The sequence below is a fragment of the Dipodomys merriami genome, unplaced genomic scaffold (assembly GCF_024711535.1).
Source record: "Dipodomys merriami isolate MVZ:Mamm:240054 unplaced genomic scaffold, mDipMer1.0.p SCAF_696, whole genome shotgun sequence".
In the NCBI taxonomy this organism is placed as follows: domain Eukaryota; kingdom Metazoa; phylum Chordata; class Mammalia; order Rodentia; family Heteromyidae; genus Dipodomys; species Dipodomys merriami.
This window is the reverse complement of record NW_027206286.1, coordinates 308,075-335,801: the sequence shown is the minus strand read 5'-3', so window position 1 is coordinate 335,801 and position 27,727 is coordinate 308,075. Positions and strand designations below refer to the sequence as shown.

Here is a 27,727-nt window from a genome sequence, read left to right as displayed (position 1 = left end):
TAAAGGTGATGTACAGAAGGATTACAGTTACATAAGTCAGATAATGACTCTCCTCACTCTCCCAGTTTTTCCCTCCCAGTTATATAGTTTTTTTTCTGATTTCTTTCTCTCTTCCAGTTCCTGGAGGAGTTTGTACCTCTCTATCATGTCATGCTACAGTGGTCGACTGCAGGATCAACTGGGGTTTTCAAGCAAAGCTGGGGAGATAGGGACATCAGACAGGAATGTGGGCCTCCAACCCCAACTGGGGTGAGTGAGAGGGACATCTGAGGAAAATGGGAGCTTCTAGCCCAAACTGGGGTGATTGACATGGAGATCAGAGGGAAATGGTCTAGAAAGGAGACAGGGCGCTGATCTAGATTAAGGGAAACATAGGAGTCTCAAACACAATATTTTTAAGTTTTAAAAAAGACTATGAGGGGCTGGGAAGGTGGCTCAATGGTAGAGCGCTTGCCTTGCATGCATGAGGCCCTGGGTTCGATTCCTCAGCACCATATAAGCAGAAAGAAAAAAGCTGGAAGTGGCGCTGTGGCTCAAGTGGTAGAGCACTAGCCTTGAGCTGAAGAGCTGAGGGACAGCGCCCAGGCCCAGAGTTCAGGCCCCACAACTGGACCCCCCCCCCCAAAAAAAAGACTATAAGTCTATGGTAGAACTGAAAAATGTACAAAGGAACAATAGAATAGGAATAACAATTCTAAAAAATTATCTTTTGGTATACAAATAGACAGGCACAGATCATCAACAACAGATGCTCAGACCACCGGACAAAGGAATACTGGGGGCAGGGCACTCCTGTGGTTTCTTTTTGTTGTTGTTCTTGTTGTTATTAGTCGTGGGGCTTGAACTCAGGGCCTGGGTGTTGTCCCTAAGCTTTTCTGCTCAAGGCTAGCACTCTACCATTTTGAGCCACAGCTCTACTTTTGATTTTCTAGTAGTTAACTGGAAATAAGGGTGTCACGGACTTTCCTTTCCCAGGCTGGCTTCGAACCTTGATCCTCAGATCTCAGCCTCCTGAGTGACTAGGATTATAGGCATGAGCCACCAGTGCCCAGCTGCCATGATTTCTGAGTATTGCCCAAAGGTGACAGTTTATTTACAGAGGAAAAAACGTCAGTGCTAGGTGTCCATCACTCATGCCACTCAGTCAAGCCTGGCTCGGTCCTTTACTGAACAAATAACTGTGTGGTGTGTTTGTTCACAAAAACTGTTTTCATGAATCTGGCCCAGTGGCATAGGCAGGTCTAGTGTGAGAATACAGTCAAACAGCTGCCCAGATACCTCCAGGGAGGCAGCCAGACTTGAGGCAGAGACCTTGCCCCACTCCCAGACCGCTCGGGCTGGGTTGCTTGAAGAACTTGGCCCCAGGCAGTGACTTTAGAGCTATGTAGTTCCCTTCTGAGTAGTGAGAAGAGCTACCTGACGGTCTCCCATACCCCTGTCATCCCTGACTGTTGCTGGCTTTGTTCAATCAGGCTGGGGCTCAGGGGTGATACAGAAAGTAAACGTGGCCAGGCACCGGTGGCTCACACCTGTTATCCTAGCTACTCAGGAGGCTGAGATCTGAGGATCCTGGTTCAAAGCCAGCCTGGGCAGGAAAAGCTGTGAAACTTTATCTCCAATAAACCATCAGAAAACTGGAAGTGGTGCTGTGGCTCAAGTGGTAGAGCAGAGGAACAGCTCCCAGGCCCAGTGTTCAAGCCATATGACCAACAAAAAAAGAAAAAAGAAAAGAAAGTAGACGTGGACATGTGATCTTTATTCCTCTCCTACCAGCCTCCTTTCCCAGCTTCTACCAAATCCATGGAGTTTTTTGTTTGTTTGCTTTTGCCTTTACTTTTAGTGGCCGGATGTTCAGATTTCATGGAGGTCCTGTCTTCATTTTAGTGAAGGGCAGTGCCTCGGTGCCTAGATGGTCTCTCCTTCCTCTCTATACATCCTTCATCCTGGGGCTAGAGTCCTGGTCCATGCTGCATCCTCAGAACTGGGCCTCCGTGTTTGTCCCTCAGGTCCCGGTGTGAATGGCCTGGAGGAGCCTAGCATCGCCAAGAGGCTGAGGGGCACCCCCGAGAGGATCGAGCTAGAGAACTACCGCCGGTCTGTGAGACTGGCCGAGGAGCTGGAGGAGGTGCCCGAGGAGACCCAGGCAGAGCACAACCTGAGCAGCGTGCTGGACAAAGGCACCGAAGAGGACGTGGCCAGCAGGTCAGTGCCCGTGGCTTGCCAGGCTCTTGGGTCCCCAGATGAAAACCACCTCACTGGAGGGCAGCCGGGGAGCTTCTTAAAGATGGAATCCGAGCCAGACTGTGTGGAAATGCTGGCTCAGACACTTTCCAGCAATGGAGCTGTAGGTAAACTTTGTCGTTTTTTATGCCTCAGTTTCTTTGTCTGTAAAATGAAACCTATGCTAGCTCCTTCCTCACTTAATTGGTGTGACGACTAGAGGGGGAAATAGGAATATGGTTCTAAAACAGTACATGGTATCGGGCTTCTCTGCCTGGTGCTGACTGTGTGCTTCGATCATCCTCTGCTTGTGAGGTTTTGTCCCTCTACATAGGAAGTGGGCAGAGCTAGGAATAGAACTGATTTCCTATCTCAGTTTTTCTGGGTCCAAGCCTAGGGTTCTTCCTGTTTTTCTTGCGGTCTCATCTGCTCTTCCCTGCTCTGTCAGTAGCCTTACCTGTAACCTATACACAGTCAGCAGTCACTGCACTGACCTGTGTTTCCCTCCGGCCTGCGTTTCCCCGCAGCCAGCATCTCCCTGCAGCCCTCCGGCCTGCGTTTCCCTGCAGCCTGCATCTCCCTGCAGCCTGCATCTCCCTGCAGCCCTCCAGCCTGCGTTTCCTTGTGGTCTGCTCACGGTGCCTGCAGCCCTTGAGGGCTTGCAGCGGGTAGCCAGGCCAAGACACTGATGGAACCAGCCTGGAAAGACACAAAAGAGTTTCATTTTTTCCTTATTTCTTGGGTGATTTGTGAATTGCCACTGCAAGATTTCCAGATTTCCTGATGGTAAACACCACTGGGACATTTGGTGCAAAAGCAGTTCCTGGGCCCTCCCCTAAGGTGTGGAGTGGGAATGGCTGTCTTTTACAGACATTCTTGATCATGTTTATGATCAGCTCCATGGTTGACTTTACACAGGCACCTTGCGCCAGGACTCAGCAGCCTCCTGACCCTCCTTCCAAGCTGGGTGGAGCCTGTCTTCTAGAGGACTCTAGAGGATGCATTTTTAAATTTCCTGGCCCAAGGCCAGGGAAAATTGACTCTGTGGTTTGGTGTTGTTTTGTCTTGTTTCTGTTTTCATCAGTGCTGGGGCTTGAACTCGGCCGGGGCACTGTCCCTGAGCTTCTTTTGCTCAAGACTAGCGCTCTAGCACTTGAATCACAGCACCACTTCTGGCTTTTACTCTGTCTGTGGTACTGAGGAATCGAACAGGCTAGGCAAGCATCTACCACTAATCCCCATTCCCAGCCAACCTCTGTGGTTTTAATATTGGTTTCCCTTATTGCTCAAAGCAAAGAAGGCGGCCTGTGCTGTGCCGGGTGCTGTAAGTGCTTTAGTGTTCACAGATTAACATTTCCATGGGCTTCCCGCAACCGGATGGCATCATCATGTGTGGCAGAGCGTGAATAAATGGGATTTCCTGCCTGTCCTTCCCCTGTCTTGCCTTGTCCAGCAGAGGCAGTGGCTGAGCACATGCTTGATTTTCACCCATGTGAAGGTCACTGGTTGATGTTACCTGCTTGGCAGTGTTCATGAGGTCTCAGTGTGGGTGGGACTTTGGTGTTTGGCTGAACAGGACAGCAGTTCGCAGAGTCCTTGATTAGAGTCCTGTTTCCCTTTGAGAAGCCTCAGAGAACTTCAGGGGGAACCCCAGGCAGAGCCCCCTCAGGCATAGCCTTCCTCACCATCCTCTGCCAGCTTCCCTCCGCAGTGATGCCCCCCAGAACCTAAGAGTGCTTTAGGCTGTCTGTGATGCTTTTTTTTTCTCCTGTAGGGATTCTCCTCACAGAGTTTCTAGGCTGATGGCTGGCGCTTGGTGGTTCATGCCTGTGATCATAGCTACTCAGGAGGCTGAGATCTGAGGGTCATGGTTCAAAGCCTAGCCTGGGCAGGAAAGTCCATGAGAGTTTTATCTCCAATGAACCACAGAAAGCCAGAAGTAGAGCTGTGGTTCAGGTGGTAGAGTGGCTCAACTTCCTGAGTCCAAAAGCTCAGGAACAATGAACAATGGCCAGGGCCCCAAGGTCAAGCCCTAGGACCAGCAACAACAGGAAAAAAATAGTTTGTAAGCTGAGTCAGGCACCAGTGGATCATGCCTATAGCCCTCGCTGCTCAGGACGGAGGCCCTGGAGGATCAGGGTGGTTCTAAGTCAGTGTCTTTGGCACCACTTGTCAAATTCCAGACCTCCCTGCCCACAGAGGAAGGCTGCTTTGCTTGTCTTGAGCGCCAGGAAATGGCAGAGCCTCTGAGCTTGTCGCTTACAGAGAAAGATGAGGGCTGACCTTTCCTCTCGCATCTTCACACTCCAGTCCGTGAGCTGCCATAAAGCCGCTAGAGGTCGGGTTAGGAGCTCCCTTCTCTCGGGAAGCTGGGGCCGTGCAGCTCAGCCTGCTGGCTTACTACCATTACCCAAACAAGCCTGCGGACACTCAGCTGTGGAGGAGAGGCAAAGGGTTAAGATGATTGCAGCTCTGACCTGGTTTTATCTTTGAACCATATTACCTGGCACATACCAGATCCATTCAAAATCCATTCAAAGAAAGCAAACTACCCTCAAGAAGAGCAAACATAATTCCAGTTTAAAAAAAAAATACTAAGCCAGGCATGAGCCAGTGGCTCACACCTATTATCCTACTCAGGAGACTAAGATTGAGGATTGAGGTTCAAAGCCAGCCCGGGCAAGAGTCTGTGAGGTGCTTATCTCCAATAAACCACTCAGAAACCTGGAAGTGGCTCAGTGGCTCAAGTTGTAGAGTGCTAGCCTTGAGCTGAAGAGCTGAGGGACAGTGCCCAGGCCCAGAGTTCAAGCCCCACAACCGACCCAAAAATAAATAAATGCTGAAACATGATCGAACACAGATGCCAAGTCTTCCATGGTTCAGATCCCTCATTCATGACCTGTGACGCCAACTCCTCCCCTTTACCTGACTTATCATGATGTGTTTGTGCCTTGTCCCCCTCTGAGAGTATGCATCTTGCCCCTGTCATCTTTGCCTTTACTCCTGGGTGTTTAGTAAGTGTATTGTAAGCCGAGGACACTGGGCACATTATAATTGGGTGGCTAAATGAGTAAGGCAGGCCACAGCTTGCAGGAGGGAGTCAGTTCTTATTCCTGCATCCACTGGCTTAGCTGCGGTGGGCGTTCAGCGTGCTCTTTCTGTGCACCTATAACTCCAGCGCTTAGGGATCATTGAGAGTTGCAGGCCATCCTGGGGTACATCATGAGACTTTGATGAACGTCAGTGATCCCTGACCTCCATAGCATAACCAAGACCCAGGTGGTAAGAAAGTCATGGGTCATTGGGGCTTGGAATGTGGCTTAGTGGTAGAGTGCTTGCCTAGCATGCATGAAGCCCCTGGTTCAATTCCTCAGTACCACATACACAGAAAAAGCCAGAAATGGCACTGTGGCTCAAGAGGTAGAGTGCTAGCCTTGAGCAAAAGCTCAGGGACAGTGCCCAGGCCCTGCATTCAAGCCCTAGGACTGGCAAAAAATAAAGCCGTGGGTCACAGAGCATAATAGTCACCCCTGGGGTCATGTGGTCCAGCGGGCCAGTCTGCTGTCACTTGTGACACCAACCACAGATTCAGGAGTTTCCCCAGCCACTTTCAGACCCGACCCTTGTCTAGAAAAGGACCCACAGAACTCACCAAGAGCTGTTACACCGTGGCCGTGGCTTGTTACAAGGGAAAGAAGCCGGCTTTTAAAAAAAAAAAAAATCAGCCAAGGAAAGAAGTGTGTGAGCAAACTGCCAGACTCCAGAGCTTCCCAGTGTTCTATCGAAGTGGGACCAGGACCTTGTGTTGCTTTCTTGGTGTCAGTGTGCGACAGTGTGGGCTGAGTATACCCACCCAGGCTTGGGAGCTTGGAGTTTTCTGGCCGGTACCATTTGGCTCAGAACCCATACCAAATCACAGCGTCAGTCTTTATGGTATGTCCAGTTCCCTCCCCCAAAGTAAGACTGTGGGATATGGCTAGCCTTCACTTGCATCTGCTTACTAGACTTACTACCACCCAAGGTCCCAGGCAGTCCTCTTAGACAGAATCCCAGGGGGCCAGGCGTTTTCCTCCCCTACGTTGAGGACAAGGGCAGACCTGTTTGGGACAGTCAGACTCTCCCTACACAGAACCAGTGGCCCTGGTAGTGCACATCATTGTCCTTGACTCTGTGTGCTCACAGCTGGGCTGTGAGGAGCTGCATGTTGGTGCAGAGGACCCTGCCTTCACAGAACACCAGGGAGCCTGATGCCCCTGGGGCCCATCTCCATAGGTCAAGTGCTTTATCCTGAAAGCCAGGGCTGGGCCAGGGAAAGGTGTTCTTGTAAAGTGCTGCTCTGTTCCAGCCTGAGCTGGCCTCTTCTGTGAACAGAACCAGAGTGGAGGATAGAGCTATTTGTCAGGCAGGGTGGCCCAGGGATTGATCTTTCCGGTGTTTTGGTGCTGGGCCTGCTTGGTGGGCAGGACGCTGGCCGCACGTCTGTGTGGCCTGCAGGTGGGAGTTTGTGCTGGGCCTGCTTGCCTGATGGGACCCTGGCCCCACGTCTGTATGGCCGGCAGTGGGGGGGGGGACTGGGCTCTCAAGGATCACCATCACGTTAATCAGGCTGCTGCCTCCTCTGTGCTCCTCACTACGCACATACATCCTGACTGCCCGTGCATGCCTGTACCCCCATGGTTCTCATGAGAGGCTTCTAGCCAACCTAAGTAGAATAGAATTGAGTTCCCTCCACCAAATAGTGGCCAGAGCAAAAAAAACATTCTCTCTTTCCTCAGTACTGAGGGTCATGAGGTCGTAGCAGGAGTCTATGCCCCTGCTCTGCTCTTGTGGCCTTCTGTGACCCCTCAGTGGTGGGGCCTGCTGGCCACTGTGCCCACAGGCTGGGCTGTGTACCCTACCCCCGTCCTCCTACCTCGCGTCCCCTCCCACTCGGCTGGACCTCTGCTCCCAGCCTTCCCTTCTCCGTGTGATGTAACCCCTCACTTGGATTATGTGGTCCTTCCTCACAGCAGTTCCGAGTCGGAGATGGAGGAGGAAGAAGAGGATGATGAGGAAGACCAGTTGCCCACCTCTGACCTGGGTGGTGTTCCTTGGAAAGAGGCAGTGAGGATCCATGCTCTTCTGAAAGGAAGGAGTGAGGAGGACCTGGAGGCCTCCAAGAGCTTTGGGCCTGAGGAGGAAGAGGAGGAGGGGGAAGAGGAGGAGGAGGAGGAGGAAGAGGACTATGAAGAAGAGGAAGAAGAATATGATGAAGAGGAGGAAGAATCCAGTGAAGGTCAGAAAATACTCCCTTCTCCTAGCCCTGACCCCCTCCCCTGGAGCCAGGTGTGAGTTTAACAGGCACAGTGGCTGCAGCCACAATTCGCTGTACACTGACTGCCTGCCTCAGAGCCAGAGATGGTGTTCTCCCCTGCCCCCACTCCCCTATCTTAAGTCAGAGCCAGAAAGATCCTCCTCCCCTTCCACACTTCCTGATCTCAGAGCCAGGAAGACCCCCCCCCTCCTCCCCCTCCCACACTCCCTGATCTCAAGAGCAGAGGAGATACGGGTGTCTGGCGGAACATTGCAATGTGATAATGTCCCTTGTGCACCTTTGTACTTTAACTGCAAGTGGAAGCCAGGGGCCAGTGCAAAGTCTTCGTCTACATTAGGATACTCGTTCCTGCTTCCTCCTTTGTCTCCCCGCCCCCCCATAGTGTCAATTAGTGAAATGTATTTTCCTAAGGGGAGGGAAATTAGCTCTTTAAAGGAGTCTCTGGTTCTGTCTTGAAAGCTGAGGCTACTGGGCCTCAGTGCCAGGGACAGAGAGGATCTGTGGTCACAATGGAGCTGGTGGAGAAGGAGCATCTTCAGTGTGCACTTGTTCTGATTGCTTCTGAGATAGCTTCTTGTGGTGGATTTTTCCATTCCCTCCTTCTCTCTGGCTGTGAGGGGAAAACCTGAGGACAGAGGGACATTCCTTCCCTGTCCTGGAGGCACGGAGGTCCCGTGGGTGACAGGTAGAGATGTGACGCCCCAGGAGGGTTGTTCTTGCTCTGCAGGAGCACAGAACCAAAGAGAAGGTTCCAAGCCCTACTCCTTCCTTCTGTGCAGAGCAGGTTGAGTCTGGAGGCACGGGTGTGGTGGAGGGTTGAAGTGAGGTTGCCTCTCTGTTTTTCCTGAATCCAGTGTGCTCCTTGCCCAGGCCCACCCGACACCTGTTCCCTCTGGCACCTCAGCGCCTGAGCCTTTCTCCGGCAGGACTCGTGTTCACACAGTGATCTCTGGAGAGGGACCACCCTGACACCAAGGCCTGCCCAGGGGTTACACTCCCTGGGGGCGTTTAGAAAACCCTCGGGAACTACTCCGCCAGGCCTCGTGCAGAGTGCCACGAGGGTAGCCCACGGAGGCTCAGGCCCTGCGTTCATGCAGTTTCCTGAGACTTGATGAGGGTCCGCACAAGAAGCCAGAGACCACGGCTGGGGCCTGGGGTCCTCTCGTCCCAGCCACATCTGCAGCACATGCTGCAGACACAGGGCTGCCCCCTACCCCCCGCCTGCTCCCAGCTCACACCCAGGAAAGTACCTTGTGAACTCACTTCATTGTGGATATCGTTGCCTCCAGTGAGGGCTGAAGCTTGCTATCTTTGGACCCACATAGCTCAGTCTTCCAGGACCTTCCCCAGGCCCCCTTAAGTGGAGTTAACTGCCTACTCTTAGAGCCAGTATCAAGATCAGGCCTGCAGAAAATGAGCTTCAACCAGAGAAGTACGTGTCGCATAGTCCAGCCATGCTCGGTGTGTTCACGGGCTAGCCCTTGTCCCAAGCCTGTGATGTGTGTCTTCTGGGCGGATGTGAGGATCTGGACACCTGTGGGCAGTGACAGGACCCCACTGCTGGCCGCTGGAGATAACTCTGCTTTCTGTTCTCTTTCCTCCTTCCTGTCCCTCTCCACTTGCCCCTCTGTGGGATTCTTGGTGCTGTCGGTGGGTGTCTGGCTCCCCCTGCTGTAGAAGGGGAGTATTGCCCCTGGGACAGAGAACTTCTGCAAGGCCAGTGGCTCCAGCATCTCTCAAAGGAAGAAGCAGCGGGTACATGTAAAGGTACCCACCTTGCCCGCCTTCCCACCTCTGTCCCAGATCCCTCCCCATCCAAAACCCATCTCCAAGAGCAGGTTCCACACGAAAAGATCTGTGCTTTCCAGATAGCTGCACTTGGGTTTTTTTTTCACACATCTAGCTGGCTACCTACCCCCATACCCGGCCTTCCCAGCACAGAGAGCAGTGTCTACGTCAGTAGAGAGTAAGTGATGCCTGTGGTCCTCTCTCTACCCTCAAGGTTCTGCCCCGGGTTCCCCTTACCCAGGGAAGACTTGGCAGCTTCTCTAATGCCGGAAATTGCATGACCAAAGTTTCCATCCCACCTTAGCTGCCTTTAGTATTTCTCAGAGGAAGGAAGGCTGACTTCATGCTGCTGATAAATCCCCCCCGGCTGTATGTGTTAGCGGGAGACAGAATATAACTCAGGGAGAAGCTCACATTTTAAAAGGTAGAGAAAGAGCTGGCTGACCTGCCAGGCAGGCTGTTCGGTGACTGATGTGATTTAGCCCCATCTTGTACCAGAAAGGCAAAGAAGCCTTGGAGAGAATCTGTGAATCTTGAGACAGCCACTCGCTGGCTCAGTGGTAGAGCGCTTGCCTTGCATGCCTGAGGCCCTGGGTTCGATCCCTCAGCACCACATAAGCAAAAAGAAAAAAGCCGGAAGTGGTGCTGTGGCTCAAGTGGTAGAGCACTAGCCTTGAACTGAAGAGCTGAGGGACAGTGTCCAGGCCCAGAGTTCAGGCCCCACGACCCGGACCCCCCCCCCCAAAAAAAAAAAGACAGCCACTCTAGGAAAGGTGCCATGAGGGGCCGAAGCCCCCATGTTAGAGCACAGGGCAGGGTCTACACTGAGGACCTGTAATACATATGTTCTCCAAGAACCACTGGAGTCACAACGGTAGACAAGAAAATGGAGAGTTGTCACCAGACGCTGGTGGCTCACACCTATAATCCTAGCTACTCAGGAGGCTGAGATCTGAGGATTGCGGTTCAAAGCCAGCCCAGGCAGGAGAGACCGTGAGACTCCTATCTCCAATAAACCACCAGAAAACCGGAAGTGGCGCTGTAGCTCAAGTGGTTGAGCGCTCGCCTTGAGCTGAAGAGCTGAGGGACAGCACCCAGGCCCAAAGTTCAAGCCCCACGACCGATCCAAAAAAAAAAAAAATAGAGAGTTGTCCTAGCAAAGCAAATTTTACTTCTGCAGAAGAGTGTGCCATCAGCCAAGAATCTGTCAAGCAAGCCCAGAACAGGCAGGCAGCTGCCCTGATTATCCGGGATGGAGCAGGCCCTGCCCCTCTGCTCTGATAGGCTGAACTCAGGTTCACAATTTGCTCAGACTGGCTAGTTTGAATCAGATAAAATATTAACCATCTCAAAACATAGCCACACCTCTGCTATTCCCTGAACAATCAGAGGTGTGTCTTAATTCCATCTTGGAAAATCAAGGAAGATAAAACTTTACGTTTCAAAAACCCTTTTCCCAAAGCAGTTTCTCTTGTCCACCAGAGCCAAGCTACCAGGAACTTTTAAGCAACACACTTTGATAGAGAAGAGGTTTTCTCCCGGGCCCTGATCAGTATTTTCTGCTCCTGTATGTCATCCTCACTGCTCCCAGCCCAGAGAGCATCATTGTAGTGACCAAACAGGAGCCAAGTCACTCAGGAAAATGGCTGAGGGAAAGGATGGCACCGCTCCCAGATTGAAGCTGGCTCCTGGCAGGAACTCCAGAATCCTTCAGATCTGTGGTACCTGCTCTTGCTGCCTGAACAACTGTCCTCCCTCCAAGACACAGGCTGTCCCTTTGTCTTAACCCTCCTCCAGCATGATCCAACTACTAATGTCAGGGTCCCCTAGGGCAGGGACCATGTGTCGGATTCCAAGGGTCATGAGGAAATTTCGTGTCTGTGAAAAACCTCATCTCATGTCCAGAAGGATCAGTGCGTCACTAGATGGGTCTTAAGAAACAGGACCTCAACCATAGATAAAGCAGAGAAGTTTTGGTTGCGTTTCAACCCTTGGACTCCCAGAGTTTGGTACTTCACAGTATAGAGCTCTCCTTCCTCTCCTGGCTACTGCCTCCTCTAACCCTGCTCCCAGAATTTGCTTTCTGCCCTGTATTTCTCAGCAGGGGTGTTCACCCCTCTGTAGAATGTGCCGGCCTCTTCCCCCGCAGAGTGTGTCCCTTCCACAAACCCAGCATGCAGCATGTGGTTCAGGGAAGGGAGGCTGTTCCTCTCCAGCAGCAGTTCTGGCTGCGAAAGATAAAAACTCAAGTACTAAGAAAGCGCCTTTCTGCTCGTTGGAGTTAGGTGGCTCAGTAGAGAATGGCCCACCTCTCGTCTCTCAGAGAAGTGGTCAGTCCGGCAGGTGGTGGTAAGCACCTTGCTGGGTAACCAACAGAAAGTGTGTCTTTGAGAAAGCTTTTTTTTCTGCTTTTTCATCTGAGTCCTTGTGACCTCTGGAGGGGACCAGGTGTCATCTGTTCTTCCTGCCTTGGCATTTGGCTTAGGATGAAAAGAACATAAGAAAGAAAAAGAAGACTTTAGCGTCGGAGTTGGAGTATGTAGTCCTCTTCACTGAAACTAGAAGTACAAATGAATGGCTGGATGTTGGTGTCTCACACCTGTAATCCTAGCTACTCAGGAGGCTTCCACCTGAAGCTAGCCTGAGTGGCAGAGTTTGTGAGACTCCTATCGCCAGTTAATCTCAAGGAGCCAGAGGTGGGGCTGTGGCTCAAGTGGTAGAGTGCTAACTAGCTAACACCTCGGCCCTGAGTTCAAGCCCCATGTGTGTCACACACACACACACACATACACACGGACACACGGACACACACACGGACACACAGAAGGAAGGAAGGAAAGGAAGGAAGGAAGGAAGGAAGGAAAAAGGCTGTATCAGCTTGAATGAGTGGAAAGGGGTATGTATGTGTGTGTGTGTTTTCTTAACTTTTACTTCTTTCTGATTCAAAGTGGTCTTGGCAAATATTGTAACCTTTCTCTCCGTTTCCGTTCTTGTGGTGTTTCCTTCCTTCCTTCCATCCACTGTCGTGTTTCTGCCTGTGTCTCTGTCCACCATTGTTTCTCCCCCTGTCCACTTCTCACCGCCTCCATCCCTCACACCTGCATACCAGCTGGGAACCACAGGCTACAGCAAATCATAAATCCAGCGGACCCCTTGGCAATCCAGGCTGATGTGCATTGGACACACATTCGTGGGAAGGAGGAGGAGGAGAGAACGGTCCCCACCTCAGAGTCCTCCACTTCCAGAGGTAACTGCCACGAGGCCAGGTCCCAGTGTACTTCGGAAGCACTTCACCACTCCTTCTGCTGCAGAAAACCCTTCCTTGTAGGGACAAAGCTGCGGTTTGACCAAAGAATAAGAAGCACCAGAATTTTGCATTTTTCTGATGTTAAATCAGGACCACTTCCCTGCTGCTCAGTCAAGGACAGGCTTTAATCCATGGATACAAAACAGTAAAGTGATCCTGACCTGTAAAACTCAGTAATCCACCCTGTTAGAACACTCCTCTGAAGAGAAAAGGTATTTCTCTGGGGGATGTCTGCCTGTAATTGTGTTGGGAAGAACACATATTTAGAAATGAAATTAAGATGAGATGTCTATCAGGGAAGCCCCTAAAGTCTCTGAGTCAAAGATTAGATTGGATAGTCTATTTCTGTTTCCCAGTAAAATACAAATAATTCATCTTCCTCTTTTTTTTTTGTTTCCTTTTTGTTGTTAGTTGTGGGGCTTGAACTCTGGGCGCTGTCCCGGAACTCTTCAGCTCAAGGCTGGCGCTCTACCACTTTGAGCCACAGCGCCACTTCTGGTTTTTCTGGTGGTTCACTGGAGATAAGAGTCTCATGGACTTTCCTGCCTCACTGACTTGGAACCATGATCCTCAGATCTCAGCTAGTCTACTCAGCTAGAGTAGCTAGGATTACAGGCGAGAGCCACCAGCACCCAGACCTTCTTCTTTTCTTCTTCTTGACAAAGTCTCACTAAGCTGCTCAGACTGTTCTTGAACTGGCAACCCTCTTGCTTAATCCCCCAGAACAGATGGAACTAAAGGTGTGCACCATGGTGAATAGCGGTAAAAGTAAACCAAGGAGCTCAATGAGGAGTGGTGGCCGCGTGTGATCCTCAGCCACCTCTTCTAAACAGGGGACCTTGGCCTTGTCACGTGCAAGTGTATTGATCCAGAGCCCGCTCACAGCCCCACGCTGGACTCATTCTCCCGTTGGACTTTCACCCTCTCCAGCTCCAAATCTTTGCAGGTAGACAACACCAACCTCTGTTAATGGCTTTCCCACCACTGTAGAGAGCAGATGTACACAAGCTGTGGAAAGAGACCCTGCTTACCAGGCATCAGGCTGCCTGCAAGATCGGGACGGATCGGAATGTCTGCACCCTTGGGCCCCTCTTGCCCCCCAACCCCTCCTTGGCTTTCTCTTTTCTCCTTGTCCAGAGTGTCCACTGCACAGGCCAGCAGCACACCGGCAGTCCTCAGTACCAGACAGGCTCTGTCCATTGACTTCAGCTCCTCCTCACTGGGAACGGACTGCCGTGTTAACTCCACGTTTATCGTTTGTTTTAAATTCAGTGCCTGGCCTTCCTTCCGTACGCCGCGCAGCAGTGCAGGCCTGGCTGGAGACGGTCTCCGGAGGTAGTCTGGTGATGTTTGCCCCCGCCCCACTCACCGTAACCTCTCTCTAGGCAGCTCTGCTGGTGCCCTAACACCAGGACGGTGGTCCTGTGGCCGCTGCATGTGAGGGCGGAGCCAGCGGGGTGGGGCACTTGCATGGCTGGTCAGGCCGGCCCCCTTGCATGGACCCAGGCACTTCCCACCCAGGCCGACTACAGACCCACCATGAGCTAGGACAGAGAGGCACCTTGGCTGATGGATAGGGCGTGGGGGGAAAGGCCGGAGCTGAGGGAACCTTTTGCACTGAGGTTCAAAGTGTGTGTAACAACTGACTGTGAAGGCAGAGGAATAGATAGTGTTCTAGAAGCTTGCCCAAGTCAAGTGCCGGAGAAGGGAGCAAGTCGAAACTCGGGAAGGAGCTGAGGTGCTGGGGGCTCAGCTCTATCGTAATCCTAGCGACTCGGGGAGAGGCTGAGATCTGAGGATTATAGTTCGAAGCCAACGTGGGCAGAAAAGCCCGAGAGATTGTATCTCCAATTAATCTGCAAAAAGCAAAAAAAAAAACTTGACTGGAGGGATGGCTCAAGAGGTAGAATGCCAGCCATGAGTAGAACAGGCATGCAAGAGCACGAGGCCTTGAGTTCAAGTTCAGGAAAGCTGTAGAGAAATTTGCCAGAGCACAGGGGAGGGCAGAGGGCAGACTGAGAACCGGCGCGTGGCTCCATTGCTGGCCCCACATAGCCACCGTGTCTTTAAGTACTTAGAGCCCTTGCTGGTCCTCCCTGAGTTCTTTGGGAAATGCGTTTCTTCAGGAAGGGTAGTTGGTGCTCTGAGCGCTGTGCAGTCTCCATCTCCACCCCAGCATCACACCGACCGAGGATCCTGCACATGTGCTCCGAGCATCACCTGGACAGTCCCTCTGGGATGGACTGGCATCAGCCGATCTCTGCCACAGGCTCTTACCAAGCTGCTAGCCGCAGGCAGGAGACACGCGTCATGGGAGTTCACTGGCATCCAGTGTAGCCCCCCTGAGCCATCAGCGTGGGGGACAGAGCACAGAGCCGGGGACAAGGCTAAGAAGGAAGGTCCCTCAGCTGGCAGCTGAAATAAACACAAATACTGGCTTTGCAGCGTGCTCCTCACCCGTGTGGCCGCTTCCAGCACCTTGCGCTCCTTCTCCACTTGGACTCCACCCCCCGGTTCCATCGCTCAGGCTGCGTCTCTTTCAGTACCGGCTGCTGCCGCTGCTTCAGTGATAGCGCTCATGTTTGTTGTTTCGTATGTGACCGTTCCTTCCAAGGTGCCCCAAGGAGTTAGAACCTCCTCCCTTTTGACTCCACGGCCAGTGTTTCTTAGTAGGAGCTCCAAGTGGGAGACCCGCGTGAAGAGCAGAGGAACTGGCCAACCCAGCAGGCAGGGGCAGCCAGGAGTCCAGGGACTGACCTTCTGTGTGCTCTCTTCCAGCTTACTTATCAGGCAGAGCATAAAATCGCCACCTGGGTGCCAGGCACTTGCTGGTTGATCATTCAGGCACATCAGCACCAGAGAATGTCTGATGAGCCAGGGTTCTGTTCCCACTGGACGTTTTGTTCTGACGATGAGCTTGTGGCCTTGGCCTACAGCTCAAGTCTGGACCCAGACCAATTGCTGTTTTTTGGTGGGGTGTTTGTGCCTCCAAGGTCCTGTTCTTTGCTCTTCAATTAACTGTCCTCCGTGAGTGGCCAACCTCAGTACGATTGCTCAAAAGGTTTTAATCGTGGGGCTGGGAAGGTGGCTCAGTGGTAGAGTGCTCACCTCGCATGCATGAGATCTTGGGTTCAATTCCTCAGCACGACAAAACACAGAAAAGCCGAAGTGGCCCTGTGGCTCAGGTGGTAGAGTGCTAGCCTTGAGCTGAAGAGCTGGAGCTGAAGAGCTCAGGGATAGCTCCCAGGCCCAGAGTTCAAGCCCCATGATCAAAAGAAAAAAAAGCAGGTGGGGGGGTTAATCCTGTAGAAATGCCATTATTATAGGAGAGCAGTTTGTCATTGACAGCTCCCTTGGCTGCCCTGGTATTTCAGTGGCAGGTGGCATTAACTGCCAACATAGAACTTACCTTGGAACACCTCAACCAGGACTGTATTCTATTCTAAATCTGTTTCCCATTGTTCAGTTTAATTTCACGAGTTCTTCATAGATTTGAACCATCATCTTACACATTGTGCATTAAATATAAATATACTTCAAGGAAATGTAGAAGAGTGAACACCAACATCATCTCAGTCAATAAAACATGCCAGCACCTTTAAGGTGTCACCTCCTGGTCACCAAAGGGAAGTTCTTGCGATCTGGAGTGGCCCTGTCCAGCCCGTTCACACATGAGGCAGAGGCTGTAGTGAGGCAGTGCCCATGGTGCGGGGCAGTTTTGCAGCCTTGAAGGGCTACTCCAGTCTGGAAAGGGAACTTTACAGATCCCCTCACCTATCCCCTCAACTCCGAGAATAGCAGCAGCCTCTTCCAGGGAAGGGTGAGGCCCTCAGGAGCTCCCCCAAGCTTTCCCGCGCCCCTGCACGTGCCACAGTGACTAGATTGAGCAGCAGGGTCCTGTGCAAGTCACCTGAACTGTCAGGCATCGACTTCCTTACTCCAAAGTACACAGTAAGAGTGGTCCATCCAACTGTGTATGATGAGAAATAAGTGCTCCAGGCTTATGAAATTCTGAGCGTAGTGCTGGCTCACAGGTACTGGCGATAGAAGCTATCATTCTAAACTTCCAACAGTCCCACAGCAGCTTCCCCTCTGATGGGCACAGACTTGAGGCAGCCTGCAGGGGAGGAGAGGACGGGGCCTGGAAGGAGGAGGAGGAAGGGCTCTCCTCTCTTCACTCTGCCCTACTCAAATGGAGCAGTGGCCTGGACCCTTCTTGTGCTGCTTGGAGTGCCCCCACCCTCTGTGGGAGGGGCTCCTCCCTCTTTCCTATGGCCATCTCATGGCTGCCCTGCAAAAAGCAGTTCTCTCCCCCTGTGCAGGCCGTCTACCCATCTGTCCATTCGTTTCTTCCTGTTCTTGAACATCTCTGCTTTACAGCCCCACTGGACGAGAATGACCTGGAGGAGGACGCAGACTCCGAGCCAGCAGAGACAGAAGGGGAGGCTGTGGAGGATGGGGACCCCGGAGACACTGGTGCTGAGCTAGATGACGGTACGGAGCCTCGGCCTCCACTCCTATTCCTCCCTGCAGGCCAAGACCAGAAATACCCAAACAATCTACAGTGAAAGCTCAAGGAGGCAGCCCATAGGGCTTCTCGACTTGGAAGTCTCGTCTTCCCTGTCGAAAGCGTAGCCTACATTCACAGAGGTTGTACATCATTGTGGTTCTGAGCTGGAACTTGGCAGCTGAGGGCTAGAGGGCATTTGAAGAATTGTAAGAACTGCTGTCTCAGGCTGGGAAGGTGGCTCAGTGGTAGAGTGCTTGCCTCACATGCATGAGGCCCTGGGTTCAAGTCCTCACCACATAAGCAGAAAAGGCCGGAAGTGGCACTGTGGCTCAAGTGTTAGAGCGCTCACCTTGAGCTCTAGAGCTGAGGGACAGCGCCCAGGCCCAGGCTCAGGCTCCACAACCAACCAAAAAAGAACTGCAGTCTCATTGGTTGAGGGCAGGGACTAGACTGAGGGAGTTACAGACCTGGCCGTGGTGTTAGGCTGTAGACAGTTTGGCAAAAGGGGAGGGAAGTGGAGTTCAGGAAGCAAGGCCTACCATCCCTGTGCACACCAAAAGCTTTTCTTCCTGTCATGGTGAAACTGGGTTTTTAGACCCCAGAACCAATCCCCATGTTAGGTCCAGCTGCTCAGCCCCATGTGCCAAATCAAGAGACATGTGAAGGGCAGAGAAAGATGGAAGACAGCACTTCATGCATCTTCAGCCATCTTCACGGGTGCTGACGTTGGCCTCAGGTTAAATAGGGAGAATCAGGTGCACAGGGTGAGAAGGGTTGCATCGTTCAATGAGCCTCAAGTCACAGGTGTGTTCTGGTTGGCTCTTCCCTCCGTACTGGCCTCTGGAGGGCCAGCCAGTTTCCTGTTGCTTTTGGCTGTTTTCATCAAGCTCATAGGAGAAGGCATTAGGGGTAGTTTGCCATTGGAGCTTGAACTCAGGGCCTGGGTGCTGTCCCTGAGCATTTTTGCTCAAGGCTAGCGCTTTACCACTTGAGTCACAGCTCCACCATCAGCTTTCTGGTGGTTAATTGGACATTAGGGTCTGACAGGCATTCCTTTCAGATCTTAGCCTCCTGAGTAGCTGTGATGAGAGGTGTGAGCCACTGGTACCTGGCTGGTAGTTTGCCTCTTGTCATAAATCTCAGCCTTCTGAGCAGCACAGCGCTGCTCAGAGACGAGTGCTAATCTGTGTCTGTTGTCTCCAGATCAGCACTGGTCTGATGACATCCCATCTGACGCTGAAGCAGGGCTTCGGGTGCCACACCCGACAGAGGCAGAAGGAGAGCTGGAGCTGAGAGTATCAGAGAACGAGGAGGATGAGGAGCTACCTGCCTTACCAAAGCAACAAGAGAGAGGTGGGTCTGCTGCCACTGGCCGGAGACACAGTGTCCCCAGTGCTGTGGGGATCACAGAGCCAGGCAGGTGGGGCAGGCCAGGGCCGCTGCCCCTCCCTTCCTCCACTCCCTGCTCCCCCTCCTACCCCATGCCACAGGACTCTGCAAATGCCTGGCCTGCAGCACCTTTCCTTGTACTGTTTGGGGTCATGAGAGGGTCGTGAGAGCTCCAAGCTGAGCGGACCCGCTTGGAGTTCCGACGGCCATGCTGGCACGGGGGGGGGGGGGGGACGGGGGTGCTTGGTGGTGCCATCAGAACAGCCAGGGCATGGAGCAATTGGCTCTCTGAGCCTCTGTCTGCCTGCAGCGCCCAGGAAGGAGGGGGAAGGGGTCCCCACTTGAACATTGAGTGCATCTCTGAGGGCCGACTTCCTCCTGACATGACTGTGACCTCTCCTTTCAGGTCCTTCCCAGGTCTCCAGCCCCATCCACTCTCCTCAGGAACAGGCTGCTCTGCTCACCCCAGCCCACAGCCCCGTGGTCGAGGTGAGGCTACGGGGCCGCTGTGCGTGACCAGGAACTGATGGCCCCAAGGGGAAGCAAGGGGGAAGGCCTGTCTTAGGGGAAGCAGCCTACCATCTTCCTCATCTGAAGAAAAAAAATTTTTACTTTGTGCCAAGTAGAGCTGTTGACAATAGGAGTGGCCTTGGCTTCTAATTCAGGTCCTTGGTATGAATAGAAAAGGTAAGTTCTAATGAAAGCAGCTGGGCACGCTGGTGGCTCACGCCTGTCATCCTAGCTACTCAGGAAGCTAGATCTGAGAATCACGGTTCAAAGTCAATAACCACCAGAAACCTGGAAGTGGCGCTGTGGCTCAAGTGGTAGAATGCTTGCCTTGAGCTGACAAGCTCAGAGACAGCAGTGCCCAGGCCTAGAGTTCAAGCCCCATGACCAACAAAATAATAGTAATAATAATAATAATAAATTGTAGGATCATGGATTTATTCTGATAGACACATCTTGTGTTAAAATAAATGCATGACTATTTAACATAAGCATATGTTGCCAAGGCCAGGCTCCAGTGTTTCACACTAGAGATTTACAGTTCAAAGCCAGCCCAGGTTAAAAAAAAAAGTCAGACTGTCCCCAAAATAACCAGCAAAAAGCCAGGCTGAGGGTGTGGATCAAGTGGCTTGAGCTGAGCAAGTGTGTGGGCTCTGAGTTCTAACCCTAGTACCAGAAGAGAAGAGAAGAGAAAAGAAAAAAGTACTGTACCCTCCACACATACATGCAGGCTCCCAGATTGCCTGTGGTATTCCATAAATACAGCTCAGCAGTGTCCCAACAGTTTCTGAAATGTGGTTTGGGAAATAGGATCTAGAAGGCCAAGGGGGAGCGTGGCGTGGACAGACAACAGGCCTGGGCCTTTGAATACCAGCCAGCACAGACGTGACTGACCCGAGAGGCCACCGTGACGCCAGAGCCTTGCGCCTCTGAGCTTCTTGGGAAGGACACTGTGGTCTGCATACTGTGCTGAGTGATCATTTTAAATGTCCTCACTGCTGGCCCCACGGTGGGCCAGTAGGGACCACCAATATCTGGTTGAACAAGGCTGGAAGCTGAGTGTATTAGCTGCGTTGGCCAGGACTCGAGTCAGTGGACAAGCTCATTAGATGTGTTTGAGATGACCCAAACCCTGTCTATTCAAACCAAGGGGAAGGATTCTAAAGAGGGAACAAGTAGACCAGAAAATGAGAAGCCTTTCAAATAATAGCTCAAAGGACAGAGAGAGGAGTCTATCTCCACACCACACCGGCCCTGTGAGAGGCCGTACTCCCTGGGGGCTGCTGCTGGCCAGGGAAGCTCTGGCTTCTTAGCAGCTTCTGTCTTTCTTCTCTGTAGGGAACCCAGATCTCACCGGTCTCTGCTGCCACCAAGGTGAGAGCCCCCGAGGAGCACCTTTTCCCTCCATCTCTACTCTCCAGAGAGAAGCCCAAAGCCGGAGCCTCTGCAGATCCGAAGGCAGCACACTCTCCCATCCGATCACAGCCCATGGCTCTGCCAGAAGCCAGGTCACCAGCCGACTCCCAGCCTTCAGCGGCTCTGGCGGCACCACTGGCTCCCTGTGCACCCCCTTTCCCCATCTGCTCTCAGCCCCAGCTTTCCTCAGAGACCACTGTGCCCTCCCCCACCCAGTCCCCCATACGCTTCCAGCCTGTTCCTACCAAAACATCCACCCCTCGAGCCCCTCTCCCTGTAAAGAGCCAAGGTGACCCCAAGGACAGACTGGGCAGCCCTCTTGCGGCGGATGAGCCCGTACGAAGGAGTGATCTGGTGGAGGAGTTCTGGATGAAGAGTGCAGAGATCCGCCGTAGCCTTGGGCTCACACCCGTGGATCGGAACAAAGGGCCCGAGCCCAGCTTCCCCTCACCAGCCCTGAAGCCAGTGTCCCTAAAGTCCTACTCTGTGGAAAAGTCTCCTCAGGACGAGGGGCTCCATCTTCTGAAACCCCCACCTGTACCTAAAAGGCTGGGCCTTCCAAAGTTAGCAAGTGATCAGCCATCCCTGCTGACTCCCAAGTCCCCTGACCGGGAGCTGAGGAGCTCCCAGGAGGAGCGCAAGGACCTGTCCAGCAGCTCCGGCCTGGGCCTCCATGGCAGCTCTTCCAACATGAAAACCTTGGGCAGCCAGAGCTTCAACACCTCAGATTCCACCATGCTCACCCCGCCTTCCAGCCCACCTCCGCCCCCACCTCCCGACGAGGAGCCTGCAACTTTGCGAAGGAAGCCCTACCAGACCCTGGAGTGTAGAGAGGTCCAGCCCAAGGCCTCGGTCATCCCACCCCCTCCACCCGCCCCATTTATGCGGCCCCCACGGGAGCCAGCCCAGCCTCCCAGGGAGGAGGTGCGCAAGTCATTTGTGGAGAGTGTGGATGAGATCCCCTTTGCTGACGACGTGGAGGACACTTACGACGATAAGACGGAGAACTCAAGTGGGCAGGAAAAGTTCTTCACGCCACCCTCTTGCTGGCCCCTGGCCAAAGAGAACGGGCAGCTGCCTCCTGTGGAGAGCCGGGGCCAGGCCCAGAAGAGGGGGCTGCCCCAGGTCTCTGCCGAAGCCAAGGAGCTGGCCGAGGAGCGCATGCGAGCCCGAGAGAAGTCCGTGAAGAGCCAGGCGCTGAGAGATGCCATGGTCAAGCAGCTGAGCAGGATGCAGGGGATGGAGATGGCGGGTATGGCCTCCAGATCCCGGATGGCGCCCTTGGCATCCTCCAAGGGCAAGGAACCCAGGTCTGAGTCCCCCACTCACCTGGGCCTCAGAGCGTCTGAGCAGTCGACCCTGAAGCACGAAGCCACCAGTGAGGAGGTTCTCTCCCCTCCGTCAGACTCAGGGGGTCCAGATGGCTCTGTCACCTCATCTGAGGGTTCCAGCGGGAAGAGCAAGAAGAGGTCATCCCTCTTCTCCCCACGCAGAAATAAGAAAGAGAAGAAGTCCAAAGGGGAGGGACGGCCCCCAGAGAAACCCAGCCCCAGTTTCCTGGAAGAAGCAGCCACAAAGCCCAAGTCCCTGTGGAAGTCGGTCTTCTCTGGGTACAAGAAGGACAAGAAGAAGAGGGGCGATGAGAAGTCCTGCTCCAGCACCCCGTCCAGCGGTGCCACCGCAGACTCGGGCAGACACGGGCTGTCTCCTGTTGTGAGAGCAGGTATGCCAGCCTCCCACAGACCCTGGCAGGGTAGGTGTGAGGACTTCCCTCAAGATCTGCTTCCACCTGCTGCCCCCACAAGGGTTCTTGGGAGAGAAGAGAGCCACGCTGTGGTGTCTGGAGCACATCACTCCTCTCTGACAAGATAGATCTAAAGCCTGCTTGAACTTGGCTGAGGGGGAGGGCAGAGGGCGTCTTGCTGGGAGGTCTTACAAGGAGGTGTCTATCTAGTGTTGACTGCACCTCCTGTGGGAGAGAATCACTTAAACTGAGAGTAAAGCTCTCCTGACCTCCCCGGCTGTCCCCATGGCTGTGGACGCTGCTCACTTGGCCTCTTCTTACCCCTGCAGAGCTGCAGCTCCGGCGCCAGCTGAGTTTCTCTGAAGACTCGGACCTGTCCAGTGATGATATCCTCGAGAGGGCCTCCCAGAAATCCAAGCGAGAGGTGGGGATCCAGTCCCATGGGGCTTGGGGGAGAGGGGGCAGAGATCTGAAGTTAAGGTGGAGAGTGGTGTGGGGTAGGTTCTCCCCTTCTTCCCCCTCAAACAGTGGAATGCTGAGCCAGTCCCGGGTGGAGGAAGAGCCCAGGAGGGGTCTTTCCTCAGGCCCTTTGAACGCGTTCCTGTGGAGAGGTCAGATCCAGGTGGAAGGTTTTATTTCCTCCAACGTGGAGCAGCACTGCCTGGCCCGGCAGCAGGAGAAGGGAGTGGAGGCTAGTGGGAAAGGGCTGTGGATAGGCCTGGCCATCCTGCCTGCTTGGTATGTCTGTCAAGCGGAGAGGACTTCCCTGCTTCCAGAGGCCTCTCGCTCCTCTGGGGCTTGGGAGAGCTGCCCCTTAGTCCTGCTGAGGCCCTTAAAAAACCCTTCGTAGGTGGCTGTCCTGGAGGGATTGTTCAATCTTTTAGTTTTCAAGGCTTGGACCAGATACAGTGAAGCTGGAGGAGGGAGAGGATTAGAGAGAGGTCTAGTTGTAGTGTGGCATCTGTCCCAATGATGGCAATTGGACAGGAACTAAGGTCCAGAAAGGCCTGAGCAGAGTCAGGGCCGTCCCCAGCCCCCGCTAGGCCAGGCCATCACCCTGTTCCCGTGCGGCGACAGCCTGGCTGACCACCTACCTTTTGGGGTTTTTTTGTTTGTTTGGTTTTGTTTTTTGTTTTGTTTTGTTTTTGGTTCTGGCATTTGAACCCAAGATCAAACCTACTACTTAGTTTAAACTCTACCACTTGAGCTATGTATGCTCCAGTTTCGTTGCTTCGTTTTGTTTATAGGAATTATTAATAGTATAAAGGAGTTTGATCATGAGCTGTACTTCGAACAATTTACTCATTTCCTTAAACTTAGCCTCTTTCTTCTCCGTACTGTTTCAGACAGTACTTAGTGACTTTCATTTTGTTCAAAACTGTATAGGTGCCGGGTGCTGGTGGTTCACACCTATAATCCTAGCTACTCGGGAGGCTGAGATCTGAGGATCACAGTTCAAAGCCAGCCAAGGCAGAAAAGTCTGTGAGACTCTTATTTCCAATAAACCACTAGAAAACTGGAAGTGGAGCTGTGGCTCAAGCAGTAGAGCACTTGCCTTGAGCTGAAGAGCACAGGGATAACACCCAAGCCCAGAGTTCAAGCCCCATGACCAACCAAAAAAACACTATATAGGTAAAACCGGGTGCCAGTGGCTCATGTCTGTAATCCTAGCTACTCAGGAGGATGAGATCTGAGGATCATGGTTCAAAGCCAGCCCAGGCAGGAAAGGCCATGAGACTCTTATCTCCAATAAACCACCAGAAAACCAAAAGTGGCACTGTGGCTTAAGTGGTAGAGTCCTATCTTTGAGCTGAAGAGCTGAGGGACAGCGCCCAGACTCAGGGTTCAAGCCCCAGGACCGACCAAAAAAAAAAGAAAAGAAAAGAAAAAACTATACAGGTAATATGCTTCAAGCATCTCCTTTCCCCTCCCCCCAGCCTCCTTTTGGACTCCTATCTAATTATTATTGGCAGTCCTGTTTTAGACTTAACCTTCCTTATGTGAGCAGAAGCACACAACATTTAACAAAAAGTTTTCCTACTTTCTTTTTTTTTTTTTTTTTTTGGGGGGGTCCGGTTGTGGGGCCTGAACTCTGAGCCTGGGCGCTGTCCCTCAGCATTTCAGCTCAAGGCTAGCTCTCTACCACTTGAGCCACAGTGCCACTTCCGGCTTTTTTTTCCTGCTTATGTGGTGCTGAGGAATCACCCAGGATCTCATGCATGCAAGGCAAGCGCTCTACCACTGAGCCACCTTCCCAGCCCCTCCTACTTTCTTTACTAAAAGGCTTCCCCCAGCATTCTGTATATTTCCCAGAAGAGCTGTTGGAACATGGACTTGAGTATTTTCCATCAAGAGGCAGCTTTGAATTGTTGGTCAGGGCTGGGCTGTCTGCAGATACGACTTCCATAGCCTGCTTTTAGCCTCCCAGCCTGACCCTTTTTTTTCTTTTTTCTACTCTTCTTTTTTATTTTTATCTTTTTCATTTGGTGGTGGACAGGGGTACAGCACTGGGGTTTGAATTCAGCGTCTACTGCTAGGCAAGCATTTCACCATTTGAGCTATTCCTTCAACCCTATTTTTATTCTAGTTATTTTTCTAATAGGGTCTCAGGTTTTTACTCAGGCCAACCTGGGCTATGATCTTCTGATCTTTGTCTCCCAGGTAGCTGGGATTCGATTACAGACAGCGGCCATCAGCTCAGTTCAGTTTCCCTTTCATTAACTCTGCAAAGTAGAAAAGGGTAGTTCACTTATTTATCTCATCCTCTATACATTTACCTCCCTGACATGCCAGCCTTTTTTCCCCTGGACACCTAGAATGACAAGCCTTACCTCTTGTTCTACTTAGCTACAGAGCCAGGCTTCCCGAGTATGCACTGAGTGGAGGTCTCCGAGGCTGTGTGTTCTACCTCTGGGACTCATTTTAATATACCTCCTGTTGAGCAAACCTCCTACTGAGGTTTCCCTGGCAGTAGCTGGTTCTGAGCCAAAGATTGCTTCTGGATTTGCATGTAGGTCTATAAACATATCCCAGCGTTGCAGGTGGGTGCTGTCTTGTGAGTTTGGTGAAGGGTGGAAGTCTGTGAAGAAAAGAGAATGTGGTCCAAAGTTCCCTTTATCTTCATGGTGAGCCTGAAGAGGTTCAGGTAGTGCCACATTGGTCAAAAAGGTCAATCTGGCTGGGGGCTGGGGGCTCAATGAGCCTGTGAGCCTACTACTCAAGGAGCTGAGATCTGAGAATTCAGGTTCATAGCTATCCCATGAACGAGTGAAGCCCACTCCCAAGACCACCATTGCCTCCCGCTGAACGGCGGCTCCTTGCAGGCATGCGTTACAGAGGAACACTCCCCCACCCCACCCCCGCCCAGCCCTATGAATAAGTCGTGGGTACCAGTCAGAGATGTTAATACTTTGTCAGGAAGACTGACAAGATTTGGGGCATGCTGAGGAAGAACTTGTTTATACTCAGCAAGTAGAGAAGTAAACCTCAGTCTTCTTGAGAACTGGGGGTCACTCAGACGCAGCTGGCAGGTGGAGCCCGTACCCTGCCGTGCCCTCTCCACGCAGCCCCGTGTAACATTGTGGCAACAACAGTGTGTTCTCGTGTGCATTTTAAACATCTAACTTGATTTTACTCCATTTCTGTGTTCTATTTTAATTTTTTTAATCATCATTATCATTCCTATTCTGTTTTGTTTTCTGTTGCCATCCCCCTAAAAGTTGATTTATATACCACACGCCTTGGCATTCAGGAGATCCTACTCATCAAAGGTAGCATCCCATCCCCGGCTGGTCTCATTGCATGCCTGTCTGTGATTAACCCTCAGCAGCCCCGCTGGCCTGCAGGCACACCCTCACTAACTTCATCCCTGCATGCAGCCGTAGCCGCGAGACTCTTTAGCCGTGTCACGAGGGAGAAGGAGGATGAGACACCGGTCTTCACTGGCTTTTCCCCAGGTGCGGGTGGGGCAGAGCTCCGCTGTGGCCCGGGAAGCCCAGCGAGAGGTGGTCACCAGCCCACAGCTGTGTGGTCTGCAAGGTGAGCCGCTGGGCCCCCGGAGCCCCACAGCCACTTACGACTGCCTGTTGCCTGTTCTCTTGACCCTCCAACCGCCATTCACGTTCCTGGAAGAAAGCTGATGGATCTAGACTCCCAAGTTGAACTTGGAAGTCTCTTTTAAAAGTGTGAAAGTACCCTCGTTTGGTGCCCTGAATGAAGGCAACCTCGGCTCCCCAACCAGCAGCCCTTCCACAGGACATGCCCAGTCGCCTCCTCCGATCTTGATGGCACCGCCCCAGCCAGGCCACTTCCTCTCTGTGACGACACTTGTCTCCTTAGACCCCAGAGGTCCCTGAGGATCACCTCTGCAGGCCCTTCTCCCACCTGTGCTAGCTAGTTTAGGGTTCACCTAGATTCAAAATAGAAGTAACCTGTTTTCTCTGACTTTGGTGTTAGTTCTTAAAAGAACCTAACCAGAATACCGCTCATCTGGATTTCGATACCAAAGAAAATGAAAGGGTTTTGACTTTTCAAACCTTTTTTCCTTTCCTTCAATTCTCAGATGCGGGAGGCTAGGGAAAACCTTTTACCATGGCATTTACCCCCATGAGGCCTTAAAAACAGTCATCCTGTGAGAAGCAGATGATGCCAAGGATAAAGGTTCTAAGTCCCCAGGACCTCCCGTCATTGTCACAGAGGGAAAGTGTCTCTCTTTGTGGGTCTTCAGCTGTGCCCTATGGCATTAGGGTTCCAGCAGGCACAAGTGCCCATGAAGTCTCTGGTTAAATTCTGCACACCCTGTGCCCTGCTCTCTGCCAGGTCCCAGCCACCATCTCCAGCCTACATGCACCTGACTGAGGCGATCTCTCTTTTCTGTCCAGCCAAGAACCTACACAGAGGAGGAACTGAATGCCAAGCTGACCCGGCGTGTGCAGAAAGCAGCTCGGAGGCAGGCCAAGCAGGAGGAGCTGAAGCGGCTCCATCGGGCCCAGGTATGATACAAGCCATGGGCCTGACCCACTGAGTAGCGGGCCAACCCATACAAGCCACAGGCCCGGCCCAATAAAGCCGTGCCATGGGACACAGGCTGCTCTAGCATGTCCTTGTCCAGAGTACAGGAGGGCGGAGAGGTCCAAGTGGAGGCAAATAGCACGTCCCTGTCTCCTGAGCTGTGACAGCTGCACGCAGCAGCAGAGACCAGAGCATACAGCAGCCAGACCCCGTACATGTGGGGCTGTTGTGAAAAGGAACAGTCATACTTGGAGCTTCTTAGTCTAGAATAGTCAGGTCGCCAACTGTTTCACTTGTAAACAGTGTGCAGAGATTATTTGTGTCTTCTAGTTTCTAATGGATTTGAGAGGAGAGCTTAGGACTGCCCCAGGCATCCGCCTGTTTTCCAACCTTGCAATCCTAGACCATTATAGGTTCCCCCCACCTAAAACTTGCAGAGACAGAATTCCTAAGGACCCTTCCAGTATGTTACCCGTCTCATCATCAGGAAAGGTTTGTGGGTACTGTATTTGAATGCTTCCT

The 27,727-nt window shown here is 52.5% G+C and overlaps 1 protein-coding gene across 13 annotated transcripts in view; it reads left to right on the top strand.

The window, feature by feature from the left end:
* Positions 1–27,727, top strand: part of LOC138816396 (F-actin-monooxygenase MICAL3-like) — a 156,525-nt gene that overhangs the window by 107,909 nt on the left and 20,889 nt on the right. For 4 of the 13 annotated variants that reach the window (XM_070006116.1, XM_070006111.1, XM_070006106.1 and 1 more), the window contains 12 exons: positions 2,007–2,202; positions 7,230–7,495; positions 9,212–9,301; positions 12,432–12,569; positions 13,902–13,964; positions 17,010–17,123; positions 18,343–18,492; positions 18,935–19,017; positions 20,374–22,174; positions 22,525–22,619; positions 25,915–25,965; positions 27,076–27,186. In XM_070006116.1, coding sequence (XP_069862217.1) covers positions 2,007–2,202; positions 7,230–7,495; positions 9,212–9,301; positions 12,432–12,569; positions 13,902–13,964; positions 17,010–17,123; positions 18,343–18,492; positions 18,935–19,017; positions 20,374–22,174; positions 22,525–22,619; positions 25,915–25,965; positions 27,076–27,186 — 3,158 coding nt within the window. The remainder of the gene's footprint in view (positions 1–2,006; positions 2,203–7,229; positions 7,496–9,211; positions 9,302–12,431; positions 12,570–13,901; positions 13,965–17,009; positions 17,124–18,342; positions 18,493–18,934; positions 19,018–20,373; positions 22,175–22,524; positions 22,620–25,914; positions 25,966–27,075; positions 27,187–27,727) is intronic. The other 9 variants (XM_070006113.1, XM_070006109.1, XM_070006107.1 and 6 more) reach the window with 8 other exon arrangements.